General features: G+C 43.2%; 1 protein-coding gene across 4 annotated transcripts in view; it reads right to left on the reverse strand.

The window, feature by feature from the left end:
• LOC101007004 (cat eye syndrome critical region protein 2) overlaps positions 1-24,219 on the reverse strand; it is a 203,050-nt gene that overhangs the window by 63,477 nt on the left and 115,354 nt on the right. For all 4 annotated transcript variants that reach the window (XM_009216727.4, XM_009216729.4, XM_009216728.4 and 1 more), the window contains exons 2-3: positions 21,879-21,973; positions 756-939 (exon numbers count right to left, since the gene is read on the reverse strand). In XM_009216727.4, coding sequence (XP_009214991.2) covers positions 756-939; positions 21,879-21,973 — 279 coding nt within the window. The remainder of the gene's footprint in view (positions 1-755; positions 940-21,878; positions 21,974-24,219) is intronic.

Below are 24,219 nucleotides of genomic sequence, written 5' to 3' on the forward strand. Positions count from 1 at the left end.
CAAGCTCCGCCTCCCGGGTTCACGCCATTCTCCGGCCTCAGCCTCCCGAGTAGCTGGGACTACAGGTGCCTGCCACCACGCCCAGCTAATTTTTTTAATTTTTAGTAGAGGCAGGGTTTCACCGTGTTAGCCAGGATGGTCTTGATCTCCTGACCTCGTGATCCACCCGTCTCGGCCTCCCAAAGTGCTGGGATTACAGGCATGAGCCACAGTGTCCAGGCCCCTCTAGGATATACTTCTAAAACAGATAACCACACCAAGGGGGAGGAGAGAGATGGCCATAGCTTCCTTCTTCAACACATTTTTTGTAACGTGGATGTATGTAGAGGATGAACTTCACTAGCATATATGGTTTCAGGTTCTTGGAGATTTCAGTCAATATTTCAATTATATTCAATCAAGTTTACACCTTGAGAAATAAAATTCAGTGGCTAATTTAGTTGCAGGTTTGGCTGATGACAGAACAAACACGGTTCTCCTGTGGTACCTATTGCAGATGGGACTCAGTGCACGTAAAAGAAGATGAAACCAGACTAGAAATTAGAGCAAAATCATGTGCTTCCATAGGGACGCACGTCCTGCATCTCCTTGGCTACAGCAATCATGGTTTTCTGTAGTGTTATTGGCAATGAATAGTACCAAGACTAGTACCACAAGCCAAACTCTGGCGGGTATCTTTGGGTTTTACATTCTGACTGCATTTCTGATTGCTGGCTTTTCATAGCTGTAGGGAAAGGATCGCCAGTTAAGCATACCTTTAGAAGATCGAAGACATCGTCTGCATCCAGCCGGTAATCACAGAGGCGGTGCAGGATCTCCACCCGTGTGCGAAGAGGCAGGTCCTGGAAACTGGCTTCCCTCAGAGGGTTGGGCTTCCCTTCCTCGAGCTCCCAGCGGTAGTTGATGATGTCCTCTAGGTAGCTGTGGAATGTCTGAGGCCTAGACCAGGGCCCCAAACACAAAAATACGTTAATATAACATATAGGATGGTTGGGAGAAGGAGAGAGACAGAGAACTCATGATCTGACAGCTGACAGGTTTTTGTTTGTTTGTTTGTTTATACAGACAGGGTCTCGCTCTGTCATCCAGGCTGGAGCACAGTGGCACGATCTCAGCTCACTGCAGTTCTCCTGGGCTCAAAAGATTCTCCCACCTCAACCTCCCAGGTACCTGGGACCACAGGCATGCACCACCACACCCAGCTAATCTTTGTATTTTTTGTAGAGACAGGGGTCTCCCTATGTTGCCCAGGCTGTTCTCAAACTCCTAGGCTCAAATGATGCACCCGCCTTGGCTTCCCAAAGTGCTGGGATTACAGGTGTGAGGTAACACACGTGGCCCAGCTGACAAATTTTACACAGAAAGCAGAAATGAAAAACAGTAACAGGAAGTCCCTCATGAAGGTTCACCCTACTTAAATGGATATTGTGTTTTGTCAACTATCAAGGAAGATAAATACATAAAGAGGGTTTTTCACAGAATAGGTTGACTTTAAAGCCCAAATAGCACATTCTGGTGGAATGGGTAAAAGCATAATCAAATGTGTAGGCTATGAGGCTGAGGCTAAAGTCTCACCCTCTACGTGTACAACTGAAGACACTCTGCGGTTCAGACAGTACAAAGTTGGGTTTATGACATAGGTGGCAAGAAAAAAAAAAAAAAAAAGAAACTCGTAGTTGGCCTAACCTAACTTATATTTCAGGTTAAGATAAAAAGGCGGAAACTCCTCCAGAATACAAATGGCTACACAGATATGCAACTATAATTTTATATTCTATTATACATGAACTTTAAGTCATGCTATAAAACACTGCATTCTATATTTTTTCTTTGATTCTTTTTCTTTTTTTTTTTTTTTTGAGATGGAGTTTCCCTCTGTCGCCCAGGCTAGAGTGCAGTGGCACAATCTCAGCTCACTGCAAGCTCCGCCTCCCGGGTTCACGCCATTCTCCTGCCTCAGCCTCCCCAGTAGCTGTGACTACAGGCACCCGCCACCATTCCCGGCTAATTTCTTTCTGTATTTTTAGTAGAGACGGGGTTTCACCATGTTAGCCAGGATGGACTCGATCTCCTGACCTCGTGATCTGCCCGCCTTGGCCTCCCAAACTGCTGGGATTACAGGTGTGAGCCACTGCGCCCGGCCTTTCTTTGACTTTTCATAGAGATGAGGTCTCACCATGTTGCCCAGGCTGGTCTTGAACTCCAGGGTTCAAGTAATCCTCCCATGTCTGTATATTAAAATTTGAAGATAGTTTTTCTACAGAGAACATTTAAGACACCTAGATGACAATTTAAATTTTTTCTTCGGTAGAGTCTGGCAATCCTATAATCGCATTAAATATATTTTTTCCCATGTGAGGTCTCACTATATTGTCCAGGCTGGACTCAAACTCCTGAGCTCAAGCAATCCTCCCTCCCACCTTGGTCTTCGGAGCATCTGGACTACACATCCAGGTGCAAATGCTTTTTTTTTTTTTTTTTTGAGACGGAGTCTTGCTCTGTCGCCCAGGCTGGAATGCAGTGGCATGATCTCAGTTCACTACGAGCTCCACCTCCCAGGTTCACGCCATTCTCCTGCCTCAGCCTCCCGAGTAGCTGGGACTACAGGTGCCCACCACCACACCCAGCTAATTTTTTGTATTTTTAGTAGAGATGGGGTTTCACTATGTTAGCCATTAGCCAGGATGGTCTTGATCTCCTGGCCTCATGATCTGTCTGCCTCGGCCTCCCAAACTGCTGGGATTACAGGATTTTGGCCACGTCCGGCTTTTTTTTTTTTTTTTTTTTTAAATGGAGTTTTGCTCTTATAGCCCAGGCTGGAGTGCAATGGCGTGATCTTGGCTCAATACCACCTCTGCCTCCTGGGTGCAAGCGATTCTCCTGCCTCAGCCTCCCAAGTAGCTGGGATTACAGGTGCCCACCACCATGCCCGGCTAATTTTTGTATTTTTAGTAGAGACAGGGTTTCACCAATTTGGCCAGGCTAGTCTTGAACTCCTGACCTCAGGTGATCCGCTTGCCTCAGCCTCCCAGAGTGCTGGGATTACAGGTACGAGCCACTGCACCCAGCCATGTATTTTGATTAGTACCTAAATGTGCCTTGCAGTAATAACGAGCTGTTTGTTAGATGCCTATTTTACATCTCAACTATTAAGAATCAAGATCTAAATTACCTCATGCTTGATGTGGATTTTTTTTTCTTATTAATAAGCAAAGAGGCCTAAAGAAGTTATTGATATCATTTTAAAATTAGGCATATACCATGTTGACTTATAATCTATGATAGTTATAATATTTGCAGCAAAGTGAAAGGAAATATTTGTGGAAAACATTAAGAAGGCTTAGGCAAATAAGAAATGAAACAGTTTGCTTTTTCAAAGAGGGAAGAAACGTCTTTCCCCTACTATTACTATCTCGCTGGGGAAAATGTGAGTATGGCAGCTTTATCAAAATGCAGTATAATAGTTCTAGCAATCAGGGCTCTTCACAAATTTCACTGGACTGCAGCATTCACATTCAGCACACAAGCACTGGCCAATAACAAGTGCTTGAACCTTGCAGGGTTTGGACTGGCTGCCCCTCTCCATTGTTTGTGAAGTTGCTGTCATCCCTTCCAGAGTGAGGAGCCGGGCAAAGAGTAGTTCAAACTCACATTAAAACAAAGACAGCACTGTAATGGTGCATTTAAAAATGAAAAAGTTTGGCCGGGCGTGGGGGCTCACACCTGTAATCCCAGCACTTTGCGAGGCCAACATGGGAGAAACTCCGTCTCTATCAAAAATACAAAATTAGCTGGTTGTGGTGGCACATCCCTGTAATCCCAGGTACTCGGGAAGGCTGAGAAAGGAGAATCGCTTGAACCCGGGAGGCAGAGGCTGTGGTGAGCCAAAATCACGCCATCGCACTCCAGCCTGGGCAACAAGAAACGCCATCTCCAAAAAAAAAAAAAAAGAAAATGAAAAAGTTTTTTTTTTAAAACTGCTTTTTTAGTAGCCAGAAGTGTGAGGAAGACAATTATCCTTTGGCAATAAATCTCTATCTACTGCATGCTTTCGAGAATTTCTAGTGTACGCCAAGTTCCACAAACACTAAAGTCTGTTTTTTCCTGCAATAAAACAAAACATAGAATCTGAAATCTGCATCATTTCACCGGAACAGCAGCTTCACTTGAGGATGTGCAGAAGATGCTGGGCCAGGGAGCGAGAGCTTTGTTACTCCAATGTGAGGCTGAGAAAGTACAGGCATACCAGCCCAACAGACACTGCGTGTGCGTCCACAGTGCTGCTCCTTTAGCCTCCAATCTGTCTGGAAGCCCTTAGTTGTCTCAAACAATTGCATGTTGGAGATTCCTTCCCAACAGGCCTATTGTCCTACTCAGTTTAAATTATATCACTTTTGCTAAAAGCTTTCTTAAGGCATCTATCTCCATGCCACCTTACCTAGGAGACACCTGAGGGCCTATAATCCAAGACAATTCCATTTCCTTGTGTGTAGATCAACCTTCTCCTAGAAATCCACATCTCCTTTTAAATATCCGAAAGTGAATGGGGAAAAAGCTCTTGAAGGCAAAGGTACTGGCTAAGGGTGATTTGAAATAAAAAGACTTCGGGAAGCTGAAAATCAGGCTAATTCTTTTGATTTAGTGGTTCTTCATCTTCTACAGGACAGAAAACACTTAGGAATTTGATGAAGACCATATACTTTCTCCCCCAGAAAAATGAGCACACAATTTTGCATGTACTTCCCGGTTTTACTACTTAAAGGAAAAAGAGGCCAGGCTAGGAAATTAATGCCAATCCCAGCACTTTGGGAGGCTGAGATGGGCAGATCACTTGGAGGGCAGGAGTTACACTGTACCTGGCCAAATATAGGGAAAAAGTTTGCCCTACCAAAATTCAAAATTAGTCAGGCAGTGGGTACTGCCTGTAATCCCAGCCACCTCGGGAGGCTGAGGCAGGAGAATCGCCAGTATTTCTTGGGAGGAGGAGGCTGTAGTGAGCTGGCACCGCACCCACTGCACTCCACTGGGCGACAGAGCAAGACTCTGTCTCTAACATAACATAACATAACATAACATAACATAACATAACATAACATAACATAACATAACGGAAAAAGAGAACAGTGGCACTGTGCTGCTAAAAACTAATGTGTACATATTTTTAAGCTTTTCAAGTTTAGATTACCTGGAACATTCATTCACTTACTCATCCATTCATCTCAGTGCAATTCCCTCTTAATGACTTAGTAACTCTCATCATTCTGAAATTATCTTGAACTATAATAAAACGTTTCATTTAAATATAGTAACTCAAAGATCAAACCAAACGGAATTTCTCAGAACAACAAGGTCTGTTTTATTTCTTGTCTAGGAAAAGCTCCAAATACTATTAAATGACCCGTTTTCGCATTCATTTCCTACAAAACAGCAGTAAAGACCACTGGCTATTATTCAGCCTCCTGTGAGGGAAGAGATGAGACTGGCTCTTAATTACCTCTTTTCTTTTCCCCCTATGCGCGAGAGAGTGAGAGAGAGTGAAAATAAGAATGAGTCAACAACCTTTCCAAACCCTTAAAGTTAGCCATTTCTTAGAGGCCCAGCAGAGAATTTCTCAGCTTGCTCCAGACAGAACGTGCTTCTGCTGCTGAGACCGAGGATGACACGAACTGATTCAAGTGTTCCAGCATAAGCCTCTGCCGGCTGGAACTGGCAGAATTCCTCACTGTGTAGGACCACACATTTTTAATATCTGTACCCTGTTTAGGGAGATCATAAGAAGAAGGCCCTTAAGTTGTTTGAGGCACGTGTTAGGGACATGAAAGGGCAGCTGTGGTCTCTCTACAGGGGAGCAATAAGGGTATGGCACCAGACTTCCCAGAATGGAGGTAAGATGAAAAATCAAACTGTGTTCTCCTACTTGCTACAATTTGTGAAGCAAATGAAATACATGTACACACAGGCCACATATGACATGAGGACTAGATTGAGATAAATATTCTGGTTCTAGTAGTAAAGCAGCAAGTAAAAGATTCTGTACGAATACTTGATAAAGCATTTCTTCTCGAAGCTTATAAGAAGACCAGGCCAAGGCCGGGCGCAATGGCTCATGCCTGTAATCCCAGCACTTTGGGAGGCCAAGATGGGCAGATCACGAGGTCAGGAGATCGAGACCATCCTGGCTAACATGGTAAAACCCCATCTCTACTAAAAATGCAAAAAAAAAAAAAAAAAAAAAATTAGCCGGGCGTGGTGGCAGGTGCCTGTAGTCCCAGCTACTCGGGAGGCTGAGGCAGGAGAATGGCATGAACCCGGGAGGCAGAGCTTGCAGTGAGTGGAGATCGAGCCACTGCACTCCAGTCTGGGCAACAGAGCCAGACTCTGTCTCAAAAAAAAAAAAAAAAGAAAAAAAGAAAAGAAAAGAAGGGAAGGTAGATGAACACATCAACTGATGCATTCATCACCAGGGCAAAATAATTAAAATAATACTTCTTCTTCCCTAGGGCTGTAGAATAGCTACTATATTCAACATACTAAAATCAACATGAGAGCCAACGTAAGTTAAAATCATGGCTATTTCAAATTAAAGGAAAATACGGTTAAGTCAAAATCTATGCAAAACATTATCTTAGCCTAGAGAAACATGTATATAATACACATTCTTACATGTGTTTATGAATGTTTATGCTGGGTAACCAAGAAAGTGAATAAACCCCAAATTTATCTTTAAAATGATAAAGGCTATTTTTTTATGGAACCTAAATACTGTACAGATGAAGTGAGAAGTCTCAAGTATCATGTATAAGGCATGAAGAGGTACAATAAAAATTCTGAATAGCTCTGGATAATTTAAGGATATATATTGTTCGCTCTACAACTGCTAAATACACACACACACACACACACGTGAATAAGAAGCCAAGAGTGGAAATAAAGTGATACACTTAAAAAAAATTCATGTGCCTAAAAGAAAGCACTGAAGGACCAATAAAGGAACAAAAAGCAGAAAGCAGTGGAGAAGTTTCTCAACCTTAGCCACTTGGGAAATGCATGCCAAAACCACAATGAGGTACCACCTCATGTCCACTATAACGGTGGACGTCAAGAAACATAGAGTGACAAGTGCCGACCAGGATGCAGAGATATGGAGTCCTCACACACGGCTGGTGGGAAGGCTAAGTGGTGCAGCTGCTGCAGAAGTTTCGCCAAGTTGCACTGAACTACCAACCGGTCCAGCCACTCCAACTCCTAGACGTACACCCCAGAGAAAGGAAAACACACATCCACACAAAAACTTGCACACAAATGTTCAAAGCGGCAGAATTCACAAGAGCCAAAAGGTAAAACCTGCGTACATGTCCATGAACTGAAGAAAAAGTGTGTACCACACAATGAAGTAGTATTTGACCATAAAAAGGAATGAAGTACTGGTTCATGCTACAACATGGTTAAAACTTAAAAAATAACTCTAAGTGAAAAAAGCCACATAAAAAGGACACTTCCTGTATGGCTCCAGTCACAAGATGGGCCTACAACACTGAAACCTGTGGAGACAGAGGGGAGAACAGTGATGCTGGGAACTGGGGTGGGGAGAAACAGGGAATGATTGCTAATGGGTACAAAGTGCCTGCTGTAGGGTAATGGAAGTATTCTGCAATTAGATAGTGGTGATGGTTGCACAATTTTGTGAATACATAAAAACCAATAAATTGTACACTTAAAAAAACGTAAGGAGGCCCGGCGTGGTGGCTCATGCCTGTAATCTCAGCACTTTGGGAGGTTGAGGAAGACAGATCACGACGTCAGGAGTTTGAGACCAGCCTGGCCAATATGGTGAAACCCCGTCTCTACTAAGACTACCAAAAAAAAAAAATTGGCCAGGCATAGTGGCAGTCACCTGTAATCCCAGCTACTCGGGAGGCTAAGGCAGGAGAATCGCTTGAACCTGGGAGGTGGAGGTTGCAGTGAGCTGAGATCATACCATTGCACTCCAGTCTGGGCAACAGAGCGAGACACCATCTCAATAAATAGATAGATAAATAAATAAATAAATAAATAGATTAAAAAGACAGAAAATGATCTTACCAGGCAGAGTGAGCATGAGAAAGCTGAGGATTAACATGAGACAAAGCAGATGTGGAGACAGAGTGTCACATAAGAAGAAATGGAACAACTCCTCAGGACTACATAACAAAGCTACCGCTACACATCTAGTAACAGGACACCACAACCCTGAGACAAAACGGCCACAACTAACGGGAGAAACAGATTCACAATCAGAGAGATTTTAACACTGGCTTCTCACTAACAGACCAAACACATACATACACAAACAGTAAGGAACAGATCTCAACAGTATTACTACTAACATCACTAATTTAAATAATACACTTTTGGATCACAGAAGAAATAAAGCAGAACATGTTTTAAATGATAATATAAACATCAAAATTCGCAGGATGCAGCCAACCATGGGTTAGCAGGAAATTGAAAAGTTTTTTTAGGGTAAATTTATAGCTTTAAATGCCTGTTATTTGAAAAAAAGGCTTAAAAACAGTACTCTAAAGAAGCAAAAAAAAAAAAAAAAAAAAAAAAGAGCAAGCTAAAGCCAAAGTAAATAGAAGAACTAAAAAAGAGAAATCAATAAAATAAAAAAGAAGCAAAGAGTAAAGAAAATTAATAATATAAAACAGTTCCTTAGTAAACATTAAAAAAGTTGATAATGCCTGTAATTCCAGCACTTTGGGAGGCTGAGGCTGGAGGGCAACTTGAGGCCAGGAGTTCAAGACTAGCCTGGGCAACATATCAAGACCCGTCTCTACAAAAAATTTGCTTTAAATAAGCAGGGTGTGGTGGCACATATCTATAGTCCCAGCTACTCAGGAGGCTGAAGCTGGAGGGTTGTTTGAGCCCAGGAAAGGCTGCAGTGAGCTATGATCATATCACTGCACTCCAGCCTGGGTGACAGAGTGGGAACTCTGTCTCAAAAAAGTCAATAAATAAATAAAATAAACATCCCTAATTTAAAAGAAGTAAAACACTTGGCCAAATATTTCACCAAAAAAGCCATATACAAATGTATGGTAAGCACGTGAATAACCACTCCACATTACTAGTCATTGGGGAAATGGAAATTAAACCCACAATGAGCTGCCACTTTAAACACAATAGGATTAGTAAAACTAAAAACAGCAGATGTTGGCAAAGACAGGAAGCAACTAGGCCTGGTGAGGGGGCTCATGCCTGTAATCCCAGTACTTTGGGAGGCCGAGGCGGGTGGATCACTTGAGGTCAGGAGTTCAAGGCCAGCTTGATTAACATGGTGAAACTCGTCTCTACTAAATACAGAAAATTAGCTGGCGCACGCCTGTAATCCCAGCTACTTGGAAGGCTGAGGCAGGAGAATCACTTGAGGCGGAGGTTGCAGTGAGCAGAGATAGCACCGCTGCACTCCAGCCTGGGCAACAAGAGCGAAACTCTCTCTCAAAAATAAATACATAAAAATTAAAAAAGATATGAAGCAACGGGACTGTTCGGATATTGCTAGTGGAAATGTAAATGTTGCCAAGTGTTTGGAAAATAATTTCACAGTTTAAGTCAAACATACTTTTACTCTGTGACCCCCACAGCAATTCCCAGGAGAAATGAAAGTAAGTGCACACAACCATTTGTATGCAAATGTTCACAGCAGCTTCATTCATAATAGCCTCAAACTGGAAGCAACCTAAGTGCTCATCACAAGAACAGATTAAATAAATTGTGATATATTTTTCACTAGATACAATTTAATCCCCCACTCACCTCAAAGGAATCAACCACTGATACAAACAACGGCATGGATGAGTATCATACACACATTATGTTAATGAAAGAAGCTGGTGAGAGTTCATTTCATACTGTGTGATCCCATTCATACAGTTCTAGTACAGGTTAGGCTCCAACTATCGCGATAAAAATGACGTCAGTGGTTGCCAGGTGTACAGTGTAGGTATAGGGAAGACTGACTACAAAGGAAATTTTCTGGGAAGACAGAAATGTCTATTTCCTTCATAGGAAACTATGTGGTGCACTCATTTGTCACAAAACACTGGCCTATTTTAATAAAGACACGATGAACATACTTAACAGAAGTATTGCGATTTCTGAAAAGATGACAGATATTTCTGTAAAGAGAACCCCAAACACTAAATGTTTATTTATAAGTGACCTAAACTAGGGAATCTATTATGCAACGCTAGATTCATAATTAAAAATTAAATGAGGCCAGGTGCAGTGGCTCACACCTGTAATCCCAGCACAGGCCAAGGCGGGCGGATCACTTGAGGTCAGGAGTTTGAGAACAGCCTGGCCAACATGGTGAAACCCAGTGCCTACTAAAAAATACAAAAATTCGCGAGGCGTGTTGATGTCCACCTTAATCCCAGCTACTTGGAAGTAGAGGCAGAGGCAGGAGAATCATTTGAACCCAGGAGGCGGGGGTTGCAGTGAGTTGAGATCAAGCCATTGCACTCAAACCTGGGAGACAAGAGCAAGACTTCTCTCAAAAAAAAAAAAAAGAAAAGAAAAGAAAAAAAGAAAAACTGAATATACAATGTTGATGAATTACGGTTTAAGAGTGTAAGCCACAGGACAGTGGGGGAAGACCATAATGAAGCACCAATCAGTTTGCGTTCTATAAGGAGCACTCTACTATAAGATGTACTGACGAAAGGAAAAACATTTTAGCAGTAAGTATCATCATCATGAGTATTTAATGAAACATATTTTTACGCTGTTTAAACCGTAAGCTCAAAACAGTTTGATTCAATCGCAGCTTTACTTTGACAGCGAAGAGCAAACCGGAAGTTCCTATTTTCCACCCAGCGCTCACTTTGCCAGGCTGCTTCCCAATGGAAAACAAAGGTGCTGAAAGAGCCATTAAATTCCTATTTTTTATTGACACAGGACCGTAAAACTCACTGACCAGATTTGCAATTCCACGGATAATATAGAAGAAAAAGTATGTAGTGTTGCAAAGAATATGTTAGTATCAAATCAAAACTCTGCTTAAGTTTTATATTGAAAGAGAAAGGCAAAGATTGGTCAGAAATGAAGAATCCAGTTTTCACCATCGAGCTGAAAACCAGAATGTGAGCAATGCCTTCGATTAGTGACCTTCCAGCGAAGTCCTGGACCAGCAGCGCGCAGCATCAGCACCATCCAGAACTTGCACAGAATGCAAATTCCCAGGCCCCACCCAAGCCTACGGAATTAAATGCGGGTGCGGCCCAGTGATTTGTGTTTTAACCACCCTCGGGTGATTGTGCTGTAAGGTTGGACAACCACCACCTTCCAGGTTACCTTGTGCTTATTCATACCTTCTGTCTTCTTCCTGCTTACTAGGTCTAATAACTCCTGAATTGCGACAAGCTTTCTCTTGATCTTTGTGTTTTCCACATATATCTATCCTTATTTGGTTCTCCTTGCCTTTCACTTAAAAGAATACGTCATTGGTGTGTATGCTTCTGTGACTCGCATTATTTGCCTAACATTCTTTCTTACGGCCTAGTTTTTCCTGGGAGAATGCACAGCTGTGGTAAGGCCTGCCCTCAGCTCCTCAGGGCCACCCGCGTTCCCAGCCACGTGGGCTTTCCCAGCGGCTGCTGCTTCATCCAAGCCGCAAGGGGCGCCTCCAGAGTGTGACAGTGAACACGAGCATGTGACTGACATGCCCCCAGTGCCATGTCTCATATGGGAACACCGGGCTCCCAGCATCATGGGGGCCTCCTCGGAGTCCAGCTGCCATGCCCCACACCCAGTAAAATACCACTTTATTTTGGCAACAAAATGAACAAATTCCTGAAAATCATTTGATTTGAGACTTTATTCTCAGTGTCTCTCAGGTTTATACCAGTTTTGTTTTGCCTTCGTTTCCTCAGGTAAACAAATAAACTGTACACGATGATGAGGTTCCTTTTATGTCTAAGTTGTTGACTATGAACTGCAGATTGATGTAGGATTTAAAAACCCTTTCAGATGGGCACGGTGGTGCCTGCCTGTCATCCCAGCTACTCAGGAGGCTGATGTGAGAGGATGGCTTGAGCCCAGGATTTGGAGGCTGCAGTCAGCTATGACTGCGCCACAGCACTCAAGACTGCGCGAAAGAGTGAGATCTCATCTTCAAAACAAAAACAAAACAAACAAAACCCACGTTTTAAAGCAGAGGTCCACAGAAATATCTGATTTCTACTGAAATCATATAGATACTGCAGGTATTTCCAAATAGCACTTATGCTCACTGATACCTGAAGACAGTCATTTTGGGAAATTAGCTCTGCTGTTAGATGAATAAAACACTAACTATATCAAAAAATTTCATTCTTCAATACTTTTTTTTTTTTGGAGACAGGGTCTCACTCTGCTACCCAGGATGGAGTGCAGTGGCACGATCTCCACTGCAACTTCCGCCTCCTGGGTTCAATTGATTCTCCTGCCTCAGCCTCCCGAGTACCTGGGACTATAGGTGTGTGCCACTGTACCCCACTAATTTTTGTATAATACTTTTTGTAGAGCCGGGTTTTCACCATGTTGCCCAGGCTGGTCTCGAACTCCTGAGCTCAAGTGAGTGGCCTGCCTCAGCCTCCCAAAAGTGTTGAGATTACAGGCGTGAGCCACCACACCCAGCCAATACTTTACTATTTTTCAGTATAATTGGGTTTGGGTGTAATCTAAATTTTATGATTTCAAAACATTGTTTTTAGATGGGGTTCACAGGCTTCCTTAGTGTGCCCAAAGAGTGAAAAATCCTGTGTTCGGCCAGGCACGGTGGCTCAAGTCTGTAATCCCAGCACTCTGGGAGGCCGAGACGGGCGAATCACGAGGTCAGGAGATCGAGACCATCCTGGCTAACACGGTGAAACCCCGTCTCTACTAAAAAACACAAAAAACTAGCCAGGCGAGGTGGCGGGTGCTTGTAGTCTCAGCTACTCGGGAGGCTGAGGCAGGAGAATGGCATAAACCCAGGAGGCAGAGCTTGCAGCGAGCTGAGATCCGGCCACTGCACTCCAGCCTGGGCGACAGAGCCAGACTCCATCTCAAAAAAAAAAAAAAAAAAAAAAAATCCTGTGTTCAAGGAAAACCACTTTACTTACCACTTTTCTTCTGTATTTCTCATTTATAGCATGGGGCTGCAGTTAGGAGTTGGAGGTCTAGGAGACAGATCTGTACCGTCTCAATTACTGGCTGTGTAACCTTGGGCAATTTATTTAACCTCTCTGTGCCTCAAATTCCTCATCCTTGACGGAAGGATGGGAGAGAACTTTCTATGAGAGGGCTGTCGGAAGGATTAAGTGAGTGTTCTTGAGAAGCAGTTGGCAGCGTCCAGGACACAGAACATGCTGGCTAGTATCATTTCCATGAGTAGACAGTGTTATGCTATCCTCTAAGTACAAAAACCTCAGGTTGGACAGTACAGTTGAAAGGAAATGTGGCCTCCGTATTTCAGTTTTAAAGATTAGATTGAGTCAGTGGAACTGGAATAGTAACTAGATTCCTAAATACAGGAGTTGGAAAATTATAGCCCGAGGGCCAAATCTGGCCTGATGTCTTTTTTTGAGACACACTTTCATTTTGTCGCAGAGGCTGGAGTGTCATGGTGTGATCTCGGCTCACTGCAACCTCCGCCTTCCCAGTTCAAGCAATTCTCATGCCTCAGTCTACCGAGTAGCTGAGACTACAGGTGCGTGCCAATACACCCGGCTAATTTTTGAAGTTTTAGTAGAGACGTGGTCTCGAACTCCTGACCTCAAGTGATCTGCCCACCTCAGCCTCCCAAAGTGCTGGGATTACAGGCGTGAGACATTGCGCCAGACCCCCTTTAAAAACAAAACAAACAAAAAAGAGCCTATAATTATGCTTTTTATATTTTTTAATGGTTAGGGAAAAAACAAACAAACAGAAAAACAGTCTTTCCTGGCAGGTGAAAATTATGAAAGTCAAACCTCAGTGGTTAGAAAGTTCTAATAAAACACAGTCACTATTGGTTTTTCTGTATCGCCTATGGCTGCTTTCATAGTGACAGAGCAGGGTAGCTGCAACACAGAGCCTAAAATACAAGGCGGGTGTGCGCCTGGAATACTAGTTACTCAGGAGGCTGAGGGAGGAGGACTGCTTGAATCTAGACATTCGAGGCTGCAGTGAGTTACAACTGGCCCAGTGCACTCCAGCCTGGGGAACAGAGTGAGACTGCTGGGAGTGAGGGCCTACAATAGTCACGCACTGCTTAACAGAAGGGATATGTTCTGAGAAATGCATGGTTAGGTGATTTTGTTGCTGTGGAAACATCATAGTGTACTGACATACACCTAGATGGTACAGCCTACCACACCTAGACTATACGGCACAGCCCACTGCTCCTAGGTTACACCCCGATACTGCAGCTGACTGTACTGAATACGGTAAGCCACAGTAACAGAATGTTAAGGATTTGTGGATCCAGACACATCTAAACACAGAAGAGGTACAGCAAGGACATGGTACAAAAGATTTTAAAAATGGTACATCTGTATAAAGCGCATGTCATGAGTGCAGCCTGCGGAACTAAACCTGCTCTGGGTCAATCAGTAACTGAGTAGTAAATAAATGTGAAGACTAGGCACATGACTGTACTTCACTGTAAACTTTCTAAATGCTATAAACTTAGGCTATACTATGTTTGTTTTAAAAAATCCTTTTCTTCAATAATATCTTTAGCTTACTATGACATTTAAAAATTTCAAACTTTTAACTTTTTTTTTTTTTTGAGACGGGGTCTTGCTCTGTCGCCCAGGCTGGAGTGCAGTGGCCGGATCTCAGCTCACTGCAAGCTCTGCCTCCCGGGTTCATGCCATTCTCCTGCCTCAGCCTCCCGAGTAGCTGGGACTACAGGCGCCCACCACCTCGCCTGGCTAGTTTTTTGTATTTTTTAGTAGAGACGGGGTTTCACCATGTTAGCCAGGATGGTCTCGATCTCCTGACCTCGTGATCCGCCCGCCCCGGCCTGCCAAAGTGCTGGGATTACAGGCGTGAGCCACCACACTCGACCAACTTTTAACTTTTTGATTCTTTTGTAATAACAGCCTAAAACATTTTTTAGAGCCATATAAAAATATTTTTTCTTTTTTTTTCTGCTCTGTAGCCCCAGCTAGAGTGCAGTAAGGACCATAGCTCACTGCAGCCTCCAACTCCCGATCTTCCCACCTCAGCCTCCCTAGTAGCTTATGTCCAGCTAATTATTTTATTTTTATTTTTTAGTAGAGATGGGGTCTTGTTATGTTGCCCAGCTAATTCGTTTATTTTTATTTTTTAGTAGAGACGGAGTCTTGCTATGTTGCCCAGGCTGGTCTCGACCTCCTGGCCTCAAAATGTCCTCTCACCTTATCCTCCCAGAGTGCTGGGATTACAGGCATGAGCCACTGTGTGGCAGCCTTCTTTATATCCTTATTCTATAAGCTGTTTTCTATCATTGAAATTTTTAGTTTTTACATTTGATCTTTTTTGTTCAAAATGAAGACAAAAACACACACATCAGCCTAGGCCTACACAGGGTCAGGATCATCAATGTTACTGTCTTCCACCTCCACATCTTGTCCCACTGGAACGTCTTCAGGGCAGTAACATGCATGGTGCTGTCATCTCCTGTAACAATGTCTTCTTCTGGAATCTCTTCTGAAGGACCTGCCCGAGGCTGTTGTGTATTATAGACAAAACAGCTAGGCCAGGCTTGGTGGCTCACACGTGTAATCTCAGCACTTTGGGAGGCTGAGGCAGGCAGATCACTTGTGGTCAGGAGTTCAAAACCATCCTGGCCAACATGGTGAAACCTTATCTCTACCCCAAAATAAAGAAATTAGATGGGCCTGGTGGTACACGCCTGGAATCCCAGCTACTTGTGAGGCTGAAGTGGGAGGATCATTTGAACCCAGGAGGTGGAGGTTACAGGGAGTCAAGGCTACACCACTACATTCCAGCCTGGGTGCCAGAGTGAGATCCTGTCTTAAAAAAACTAAACGAAACTAGAAGGAATACAATCTAAAATAATGATTAAAAGTACGGCATAGTAAATACAGAAACCAGTAAGAGTTGTTTACTGTCAAGTATGACGTAGTGTACATGACTGTATGTGCTACATCTTTATGTGACTGGTAATACACTAGGTTTGTTTACACCAGCATCACAACCATGTGAGTAATGCATGTGCAACCATGTTACAAGGGCAACCACGTCTCTAGGGGACAAAAATATTCATCTCTATCACAACCTCGTGTGACCACTGTCGTATATGAGGTCTGCCACTGAACAAAATGACATTACGTGATGCACGCCAGTATTGACTATCTGGCCCTTTACAGAAAACATTTGCTGGCCCCTGTTCTAAAACATGCAAACCACAATGGAAAAGGATACGGGAAGTTGCCTGAGTCAAAATGTTTTCTGCTGAGCCTTTGGAGGAACTAGGCATAGTGTTTCTATACATGATGATTACTCTCATTAATCATTTCATTTAATCCTCATAATAACCTAATTGAATACTGTCATTAATTCCATTTTATAGATGAGGCAAATTATGCACAAAGACATTAAGTTCCTTTTTTTTTTTTTTTTTTTTTTGAGATGGCCTCTCTCTCTGTCGCCCAGGCTGGAGTGCAATGGAGCAATCTCAGCTCACTGCAACCTCCACCTCCCGGGTTGAAGCAATCCTCCCGCCTCAGCCTCCTGAGTAGCTGGGACTACAGGTGTGCACCACCACACCTGGCTAATTTTTGTATTTTTAGTAGAGACGGGGTTTTACCACGTTGGCCAGACTGCTCTCGAACTCCTGACCTCAAGTGAATTGTCAGTCTCGGCCTCCCAAAGTGCTGGGACTATAGGCATGAACCACCACGCCCAGCTGAAATTAAGTAACTTTTTTAGCGGCATATAACAGCTTAGTCTTGGCGGCATAACAGGTAAACATTTACTGATCCAAATTTCTCTTTCTTTAGAATGAGATCAAAGTAGAACTGCAGGCGAGAATGAGTGTCCGTTCACAGTAGCTACGTATGGGAGCTCACTGGCTGGACAGCGTAACTATCACTTTAGGCAATTCCCTTCAGGGAAAAAAGTCAAATAGACTGTAGTGTTCTTTCCTGTCCGGGTTCTCCGTTACACAGGTGTGTTCAGTTTGTGAAAATTCACTGAGCTGTAGAACTAGGAAATGAGCACTTTTCTGTGTTTCTGTGTGTGTGTGTGTGTGTGTGTGTGTGTGTGTGTGTGTGTGTGTGTGTGTGTGTGCATATTATACATGAGTAATAAGTTTCAAGATGACTGCTGTCACCTGATACCTTGATCATAGCCCTGTGAACCGTCTTGAGCTAAACACACCCAGTTGTGGTTTGCCTAGGTTCCTGACCCATAGAAATTGTAAGATTACAAATTTTTGTAGTTTTAAGCTGCTAAGTTTTAGGGTAATTTGTTACTTAATGGTGGATAACTAATACAGCCTGAAGTAGACACGAACATTAACACTGAAAAGAGAGACAGATAACAATCCTAGAAAATCAAAAGAATATTAAGAAAAAAACCAAGGTCAATAAACTGAGCAAATTAAAGACAGATATAGGGATACGGTATTCTATTATTTAATAAATACTGGTAGGGGCAAGGCACAGTGGCTCACACCTGTAATTTCAGCACTTTGAGAGGCCAAGGCAGCAGGATCACTTGAGACCAGGAGTTCAAGACCAGCCAGGGGAACACAGACTTTGTCTCTATAAAAAATTGTTAAAAATCAGCTGGGAATGGTGGCGCGGTCCTGTACTGAGCTACTCAGGAGGCTGAAGTGGGAGGACTGCTAGAGCCCAGGAGGTCGAGGCTACAGTGAGACAGGATCCTGCCACTGTACTCCAGCCTGGGTGAAAGAGCAAGATCCTTTCCAAAAAAAAAAAAAGACCATATTGCAGAGATGTCAATTTTGCCCAAATTTCTTCAGAAGTTTATTTGATTCTAGTTAGAATGATTAGATAAGGGAATTTCTTAAAGAACATGACATAACTTTGTAATTACCATCTGGAAGGACAAACAAGCAGAATTAGTTAAGACCAATTTTAAACAGAAGGATAAATTAGAGGGATGAACTCTGCCATCGAGGAATATCCTATGAGAGAAAACAGCCCATATATGAAGGCTCAGTTCACAAGTCACTTTCTTACCCCAGGTTACACGCTCTGTTAATATGTTGTATTCTTATTTCTAAGCACTTACTATTGTAATTACATAACTGGCAACTATATAATCAGTACTGTAATCATTAGTGGACCTCCCTGTCAGAACGGTGAGCTCTAAGAGACCTGGTGAGTGTTTGTGCTGCCAGTACCTACTAGTCTGTTTACAGAGGGCTCACAAGGATCACGCAAGTAGACACTCTCATGCACTGATCATCTAAGGCTAAACACAACCACCTCTGCGACGGGGAGCCTGGCAAAGACCTTTAAGCCTTGCTTAAAACGAAGATCTTAAATGGGCATATCTTTTGACTGACTGAAGCACTTCCAGGAACCTGGTGAATTTTGTACAAAGCTATGCATTATAATGTGTTTATAACTGCTAAAAGCTAGACATAACTGTCAGCTATCAGACTGGATTATTTGACAATGACATTTAGAGAAAATGTGGTTCCAAGAAAACTGATTGCTATAATGAAAAAACATTCCAGGTTATGAAAATGTGGAATTAAACACAAGGTATGAATCTAACAGTGCTTAAAAAAATACAAACTCAAAATACAAAATACAAACAAAGTGAGACACCGTCTCAAAACAAACAAACAAACAAACAAACAAACAAACTCCCAAGTCTGCATCGTAAGTAGAGAATGGAAGACAATATTCTAAGGTATACTTTATGTGTATTTGTATTTATAAATACAACCTGGGTATCCTAGGGGGAAAAGTCGTTATACTGAGTGCAGAAGCAGTGAGTCTGCCCCTAGGAACGCAGACTTCCACCCTGAGAAAAACAGCACTGACATCTCTTTCTTCCCTTGTATACAACTTTATTGCTCATTAACAACAAGCATCATTTCCCAGCCCTAACAGACTGAATTCATTAGAACAGAAATATTGGATACTGGCCGGGCACAGTGACTCACGCCTGTAATCCCAGCACTTTGGGAGGCCGAGGCGGGTGGATCACAAGGTCAGGAGATCAAGACCATCCTGGCTAACATGGTGAAACCCCGTCTCTACTAAAAATACAAAAAATCAGCTGGGCATGGTTGCGGGCACCTGTAGTGCCAGCTACTCAGGAGGCTGAGGCAGGAGAATGGCGTGAACCTGGGAGGCGGAGATTGCAGTGAGCCGAGATCGCATCACTGCACTCCAGCCTGGGTGACAGTGCGAGACAATATCTCCCCAAAAAAAAAAAACAAAAAAAAAACCAAAAAATTTCATACCATAAACCATAACAACTCAAACCCCCTACATGGCACCAGAGGGCAAGAGCCTGGGAAACCCATGGCATCTCACCTTTTTGTGAGCTTGCCCTGTAGTTCTGTCCTATATAGACACGTAGCAAAGAAATGTGTATTAAGTAAAGATCAAAACAAGACGTCCTATCAGGACTCTCCTTTATTTGTCTCCATACATCATATTTTGCTCAAGGTCTCGACACATCTCAAAGGCACTGGAGAGCTGTTTACACCTTGCAGTTAAGGGGTAAGGGTGCTTCGGCTGCAAGTTAATTACATCACTGCTGCTGGCTATGTAACCAACAGAAGCTACTCAAATGACAGAAACGTAATAAAAACTAGTTTTGATTTCCTAGGCAATACTTTACCAATACTGCAAACAAAATCAGAAAAAGGCAAATATAAGAAGAAGGAATTCTACACTAGTCGACTTCAATAACTGGAAAGACTGGGAAGATGGTTCAGATGAAGACAGGTCTAATTTTGATCGTTTCTCTGAGATGATGAACAACATGGGTGGTGATGCGAATGTAGATTTACCAGAAGTAGATGGAGCAGATGATGATTCACAAGACAGTGATGATGCAAAAATGCCAGATCTGGAGTAAGGAATATTGTCATCACCTGGATTTTGAGAAAGAAAAATAACTTCTCTGCAAGATTTCATAATTGAGAGAATTCCTGAGTTGACAGCTCTAAAGGCAGATGCTGTATTTGCCTACTTTAACTCATTTTTCAACCTGTTTGTTTTTTAAAAGGCTTCACTAAGGGTTGATATGTACCATTGTATGGGGCATTTTTTTTTTTTTTTTTTTTTGAGATGGATTCTTGCTCTGTGCCCCAGGCTGGAGTGCAGTGGCGCGATCTCGGCTCACTGCAAGCTCCGCCCCCCCAGTTCACGCCATTCTCCTGCCTCAGCCTCCCGAGTAACTGGGACTACAGGCGCCCGCCACCTCACCCGGCTAATTTTCTTGTATTTTTAGTAGAGACGGGGTTTCACCGTGTTAGCCAGGATGGTCTCGATCTCCTGACCTCGTGATCCGCCCGTCTCGGCCTCCCAAAGTGCTGGGATTACAGGCTTGAGCCACCATGCCCGGCCGTATGGGGCAATTTTAAGTCAGCTAAGGCAATAACCTTATGCATGAACATTTCCCACTTTCATGAAGCTGTTGAGGTCCTAGGCAATTGATGTAGCTGTTGTGATAAATAAAAACATCTCACCTAAGTCTCCTTTTCTTCATAACACAGATACTGACATGATAGGAAGCTCCCAGCTTAGGGAACGAGAACTAAATTTTAGATCATAGAACATGGATTCAAAAGTGGCTGGAACAAATTGGCTGACACCTTACTGGTAACCTGCTATTCGTGTTATCCTTCAGGATTGTTCCACTAACATTTATTTTTCAAAAAATTTACTTCACGTTATTCTATGTTTAAGTGTTTATTTGTCAGTGTTCCAGGTGTATCTTAGCTATAACCAGAGAATGCCCTAACTTAGATGGTTTTTGAAGCCTATACATTTGGTATTGTTTGACCCTCAAGCTCTTACATCTCAGCATGGAGGACGAAGAAAGCTGTACATTGCTGGTTGAGAGTCTGCACATTTAGACCAGATTTGTATTTGCACTGTTGAGTATGGCCAAAGAGTGAAAAATGTTTCATACACTATTGGATTTTTTTATTTCTTTTTTTGATTCAGTTTATTGAAATAATTGTTTATTGAAAACCTCAATTTATGTTCATGATAGTGGGGATTTTTAAAAATGTCTACATTCTTTCTAATAAACTGTTGGAAGACTTCAAAACAAAACAAAAAAAAGAAATTCTACACTAAAATATGTTAGCTGGGGTATCCAAGAGTAAGCCATACGGATTTGTGAGAATGAAATAAACTCAAAGATTATGATGGAATAAAAAAGCTCAACTGCGGAATGAGCCAAATACAGCCTGGGAACTCACATGTACCTCCTCCATCTACACTGTCCCGTGATGGCTAAGGATCGGTTCCGGTTTGTCACAGGACACAGGAAACATCACTACGGCTGGTTAATTAGTTCTCTGCGCAAGAAATGCTTAGAAAGAGCCAGGTGCAGTGGCTCACGCCTGTAATCCCAGCACTTTGGGAGGCCGAGACGGGCGGATCACGAGGTCAGGAGATCGAGACCATCCTGGCTAACACGGTGAAAGCCCGTCTCTACTAAAAAATACAAAAAATTAGCTGGGCGAGGTGGCGGGCGCCTGTAGTCCCAGCTACTCGGGAGGCTGAGGCAGGAGAATGGCGTGAACCCGGGAGGCGGAGCTTGCAGTGAGCTGAGATCCGGCCACTGCACTCCAGCCTGGGCGACTGAGCAAGACTCCGTCTCAAAAAAAAAAAAAAAAAAAAAAAAAAATGCTTAGAAAGATCAGAATTACTCACGTGATATCTCTTCGTTGATAGCAGCCCTGAAGCAGGCAGGCAATCAGGTCACTGATAAACTCCACGTCATCTCTGTGAAGAGCGGCTTCTAACTCCTGAGGGAGGGAGAGAGGGGAAGTTGAGAAATCAAACAGACAGAGATTTCTTAAAACACACCGCCCCTCCTACCGCCAGCACAAGCCCCCAAAACTGAAGGGTCCCAGTAGCGGAAGGACTTGCCAGAGATCAGCTCTGCCCTTCCTTCTGGCTACTGCGAGAAGAGCAACCAGATTCCACGTTTTCATTTTCCTGGGGTTTTATTTCTCCCACTGCTCCCTCCCCAGCCCTATTCCTCTTACCTGCACATGAAAAGAAACACACGTAACTCTTTTTGATAAATCAATTCTAGCTGCATAATTAAAGAGCTTAACTCTCTGATTATAATCGAGTATAAATACAAACGTGCTATACTGCTTTCTATTTTAATCGCAAAAGAGAGGAAAGGAGCGCTCATGTAATTGTTTATCAAGTATTTGTCATTCACTTAATCTTCTCAAGAGATAAACCATCTGCAACAGCTTTAAAGAACCACTATATTTTGAACGGCATGTGTTAGTAAGCGATAACGACAATTTTTATTTTGGGACGCCACACCTATATGGCTGATGAAAGGTGATTGCGAGAACCAAGGCTAATCTTACATCATCTAAACAGAATGAGGTAACGTCTGTGTGAATGTCTTTGCTTTCCTTGGGGTTCAGCTTGCCTCGGACACGGTATTCCAACAAGGAATTGTTTGGAAAGGGGCCACTGGACAAAAAGTGGCGGTGGGGAACTTTAGGAGATCCTATTTCCCTTCTCAACAACCCCAAAATAAGCAGGTATTTTCTTAGATGACAGAGTATTTTCTAGGTCATCAGGTCTCATATTAGAAAAGTTTGCCCACATTCTTTCAACCAGGATGCAATCTTCTGCATGCAAATCATTTCCCAAGAGTCCGCTCCCTATAGTTTGACTTGCTCATAACTAGATCAGTAATCCCCAGAAAAACCAAACTTTTGACAATCTTATTAATGGTTCTGAAAAGTACAAGATGTATGTAAGATCCAAGTTCTGATCTTAATGCAATTACATAGTAGCAGACACAAAACAGGGTGGTTTGCTTCTCATATAGAAATAATATGGCTCTGGCCAGGCATGGTGGCTCACTTGAGGTCAAGAGATCAAGACCAGCCTGGCCAACATGGTCAAACCCTGTCTCTACTACAAATATAAAAATTAGCCAGGTGCGGTGGCATGCACCTGTGATCCCAGCTACTGAGGCTGAGACACAAGAATCGCTTGAACCCAGGAGGCGGCGACTGCAGTGAAATGAGATCATGCCGGCGTACTCCAGCCTGGGCGACAGAGTGAGACACTGTCTCAAACAAACAAAAAACACAAACCAATCAGTACCAGCAGGTACAGAAAGCACGCTATGGGAGCTGAGAAGAAAAGGGTTACTTCTGCTGTGGAAGCCTGGGAGATTTCGTGAGATGGGAATTGTGACCGAGTGACAATGGGCAGAGAGGCAGGGCATGACCAGGTGCAGGAGGATATTAGGTTCAGTTTAACTATTCTGTAGATTATGTGGAGGGGAGTAATGTGAGCTGAGATTGACAGGCGATCCTGAATACCCAGCTAATGAGTTTGGCCTTTCTTCGGGAGACAATGGAGATCCACCTCAGTTTATTTCTATAGAGGAGAGGCAAAGTGAGACTAATCTAGCTGCTGTGTATATACAAGGAATTCTAGTGGTGGAGGGTGGGAGGGGAGATGTTAGCCCAAGCAGCAGCGCAGGAGGAAGGTTCTGAAGGACTTACTAAACGAGAGAAAGGAGAAACAGGAATTCAAGATCTGCCAGACGTAAAGGCCAGCTGAGGCGACGGAAGACTTGATCGGCTCATGTTTTAAGCTGGGCACCGGGCAAGCCTCCCAGTGACTTACAACAGAAGCGAAATCCTCAAAGCAAAAAGTCCCAGGCCATCTCATTGGATAGGAAGTCAGAATCAGTTAGAGCTGGAAATGAAACTACAGATCACATATTTCCATTCTCTCAATTTAAAGATGTAGAAACTAGCCGGGTGTGGTGGCGCATGCCTACAGTCCCAGATACTTGGGAGGCTGAGGTAGGAGGATCACTGAGCCCAGGAGCTTGAGACCAGCCTGGCCAACACAGCAAGACTCTGTCTCTTTTAAGGGAGAAAAAACAACAACAACAAGATAAAGAAACTAGTTCCAGAAAGGTTAATTGGCTTCTCCAAGGGCACTCAGCAAATCAGTGACAGAGCCGAGTGGAAACCCAGGTCACCGAGTCCAGCGT

Source organism: Papio anubis, chromosome 16, assembly GCF_008728515.1.
Source record: "Papio anubis isolate 15944 chromosome 16, Panubis1.0, whole genome shotgun sequence".
In the NCBI taxonomy this organism is placed as follows: Eukaryota; Metazoa; Chordata; class Mammalia; order Primates; family Cercopithecidae; genus Papio; species Papio anubis.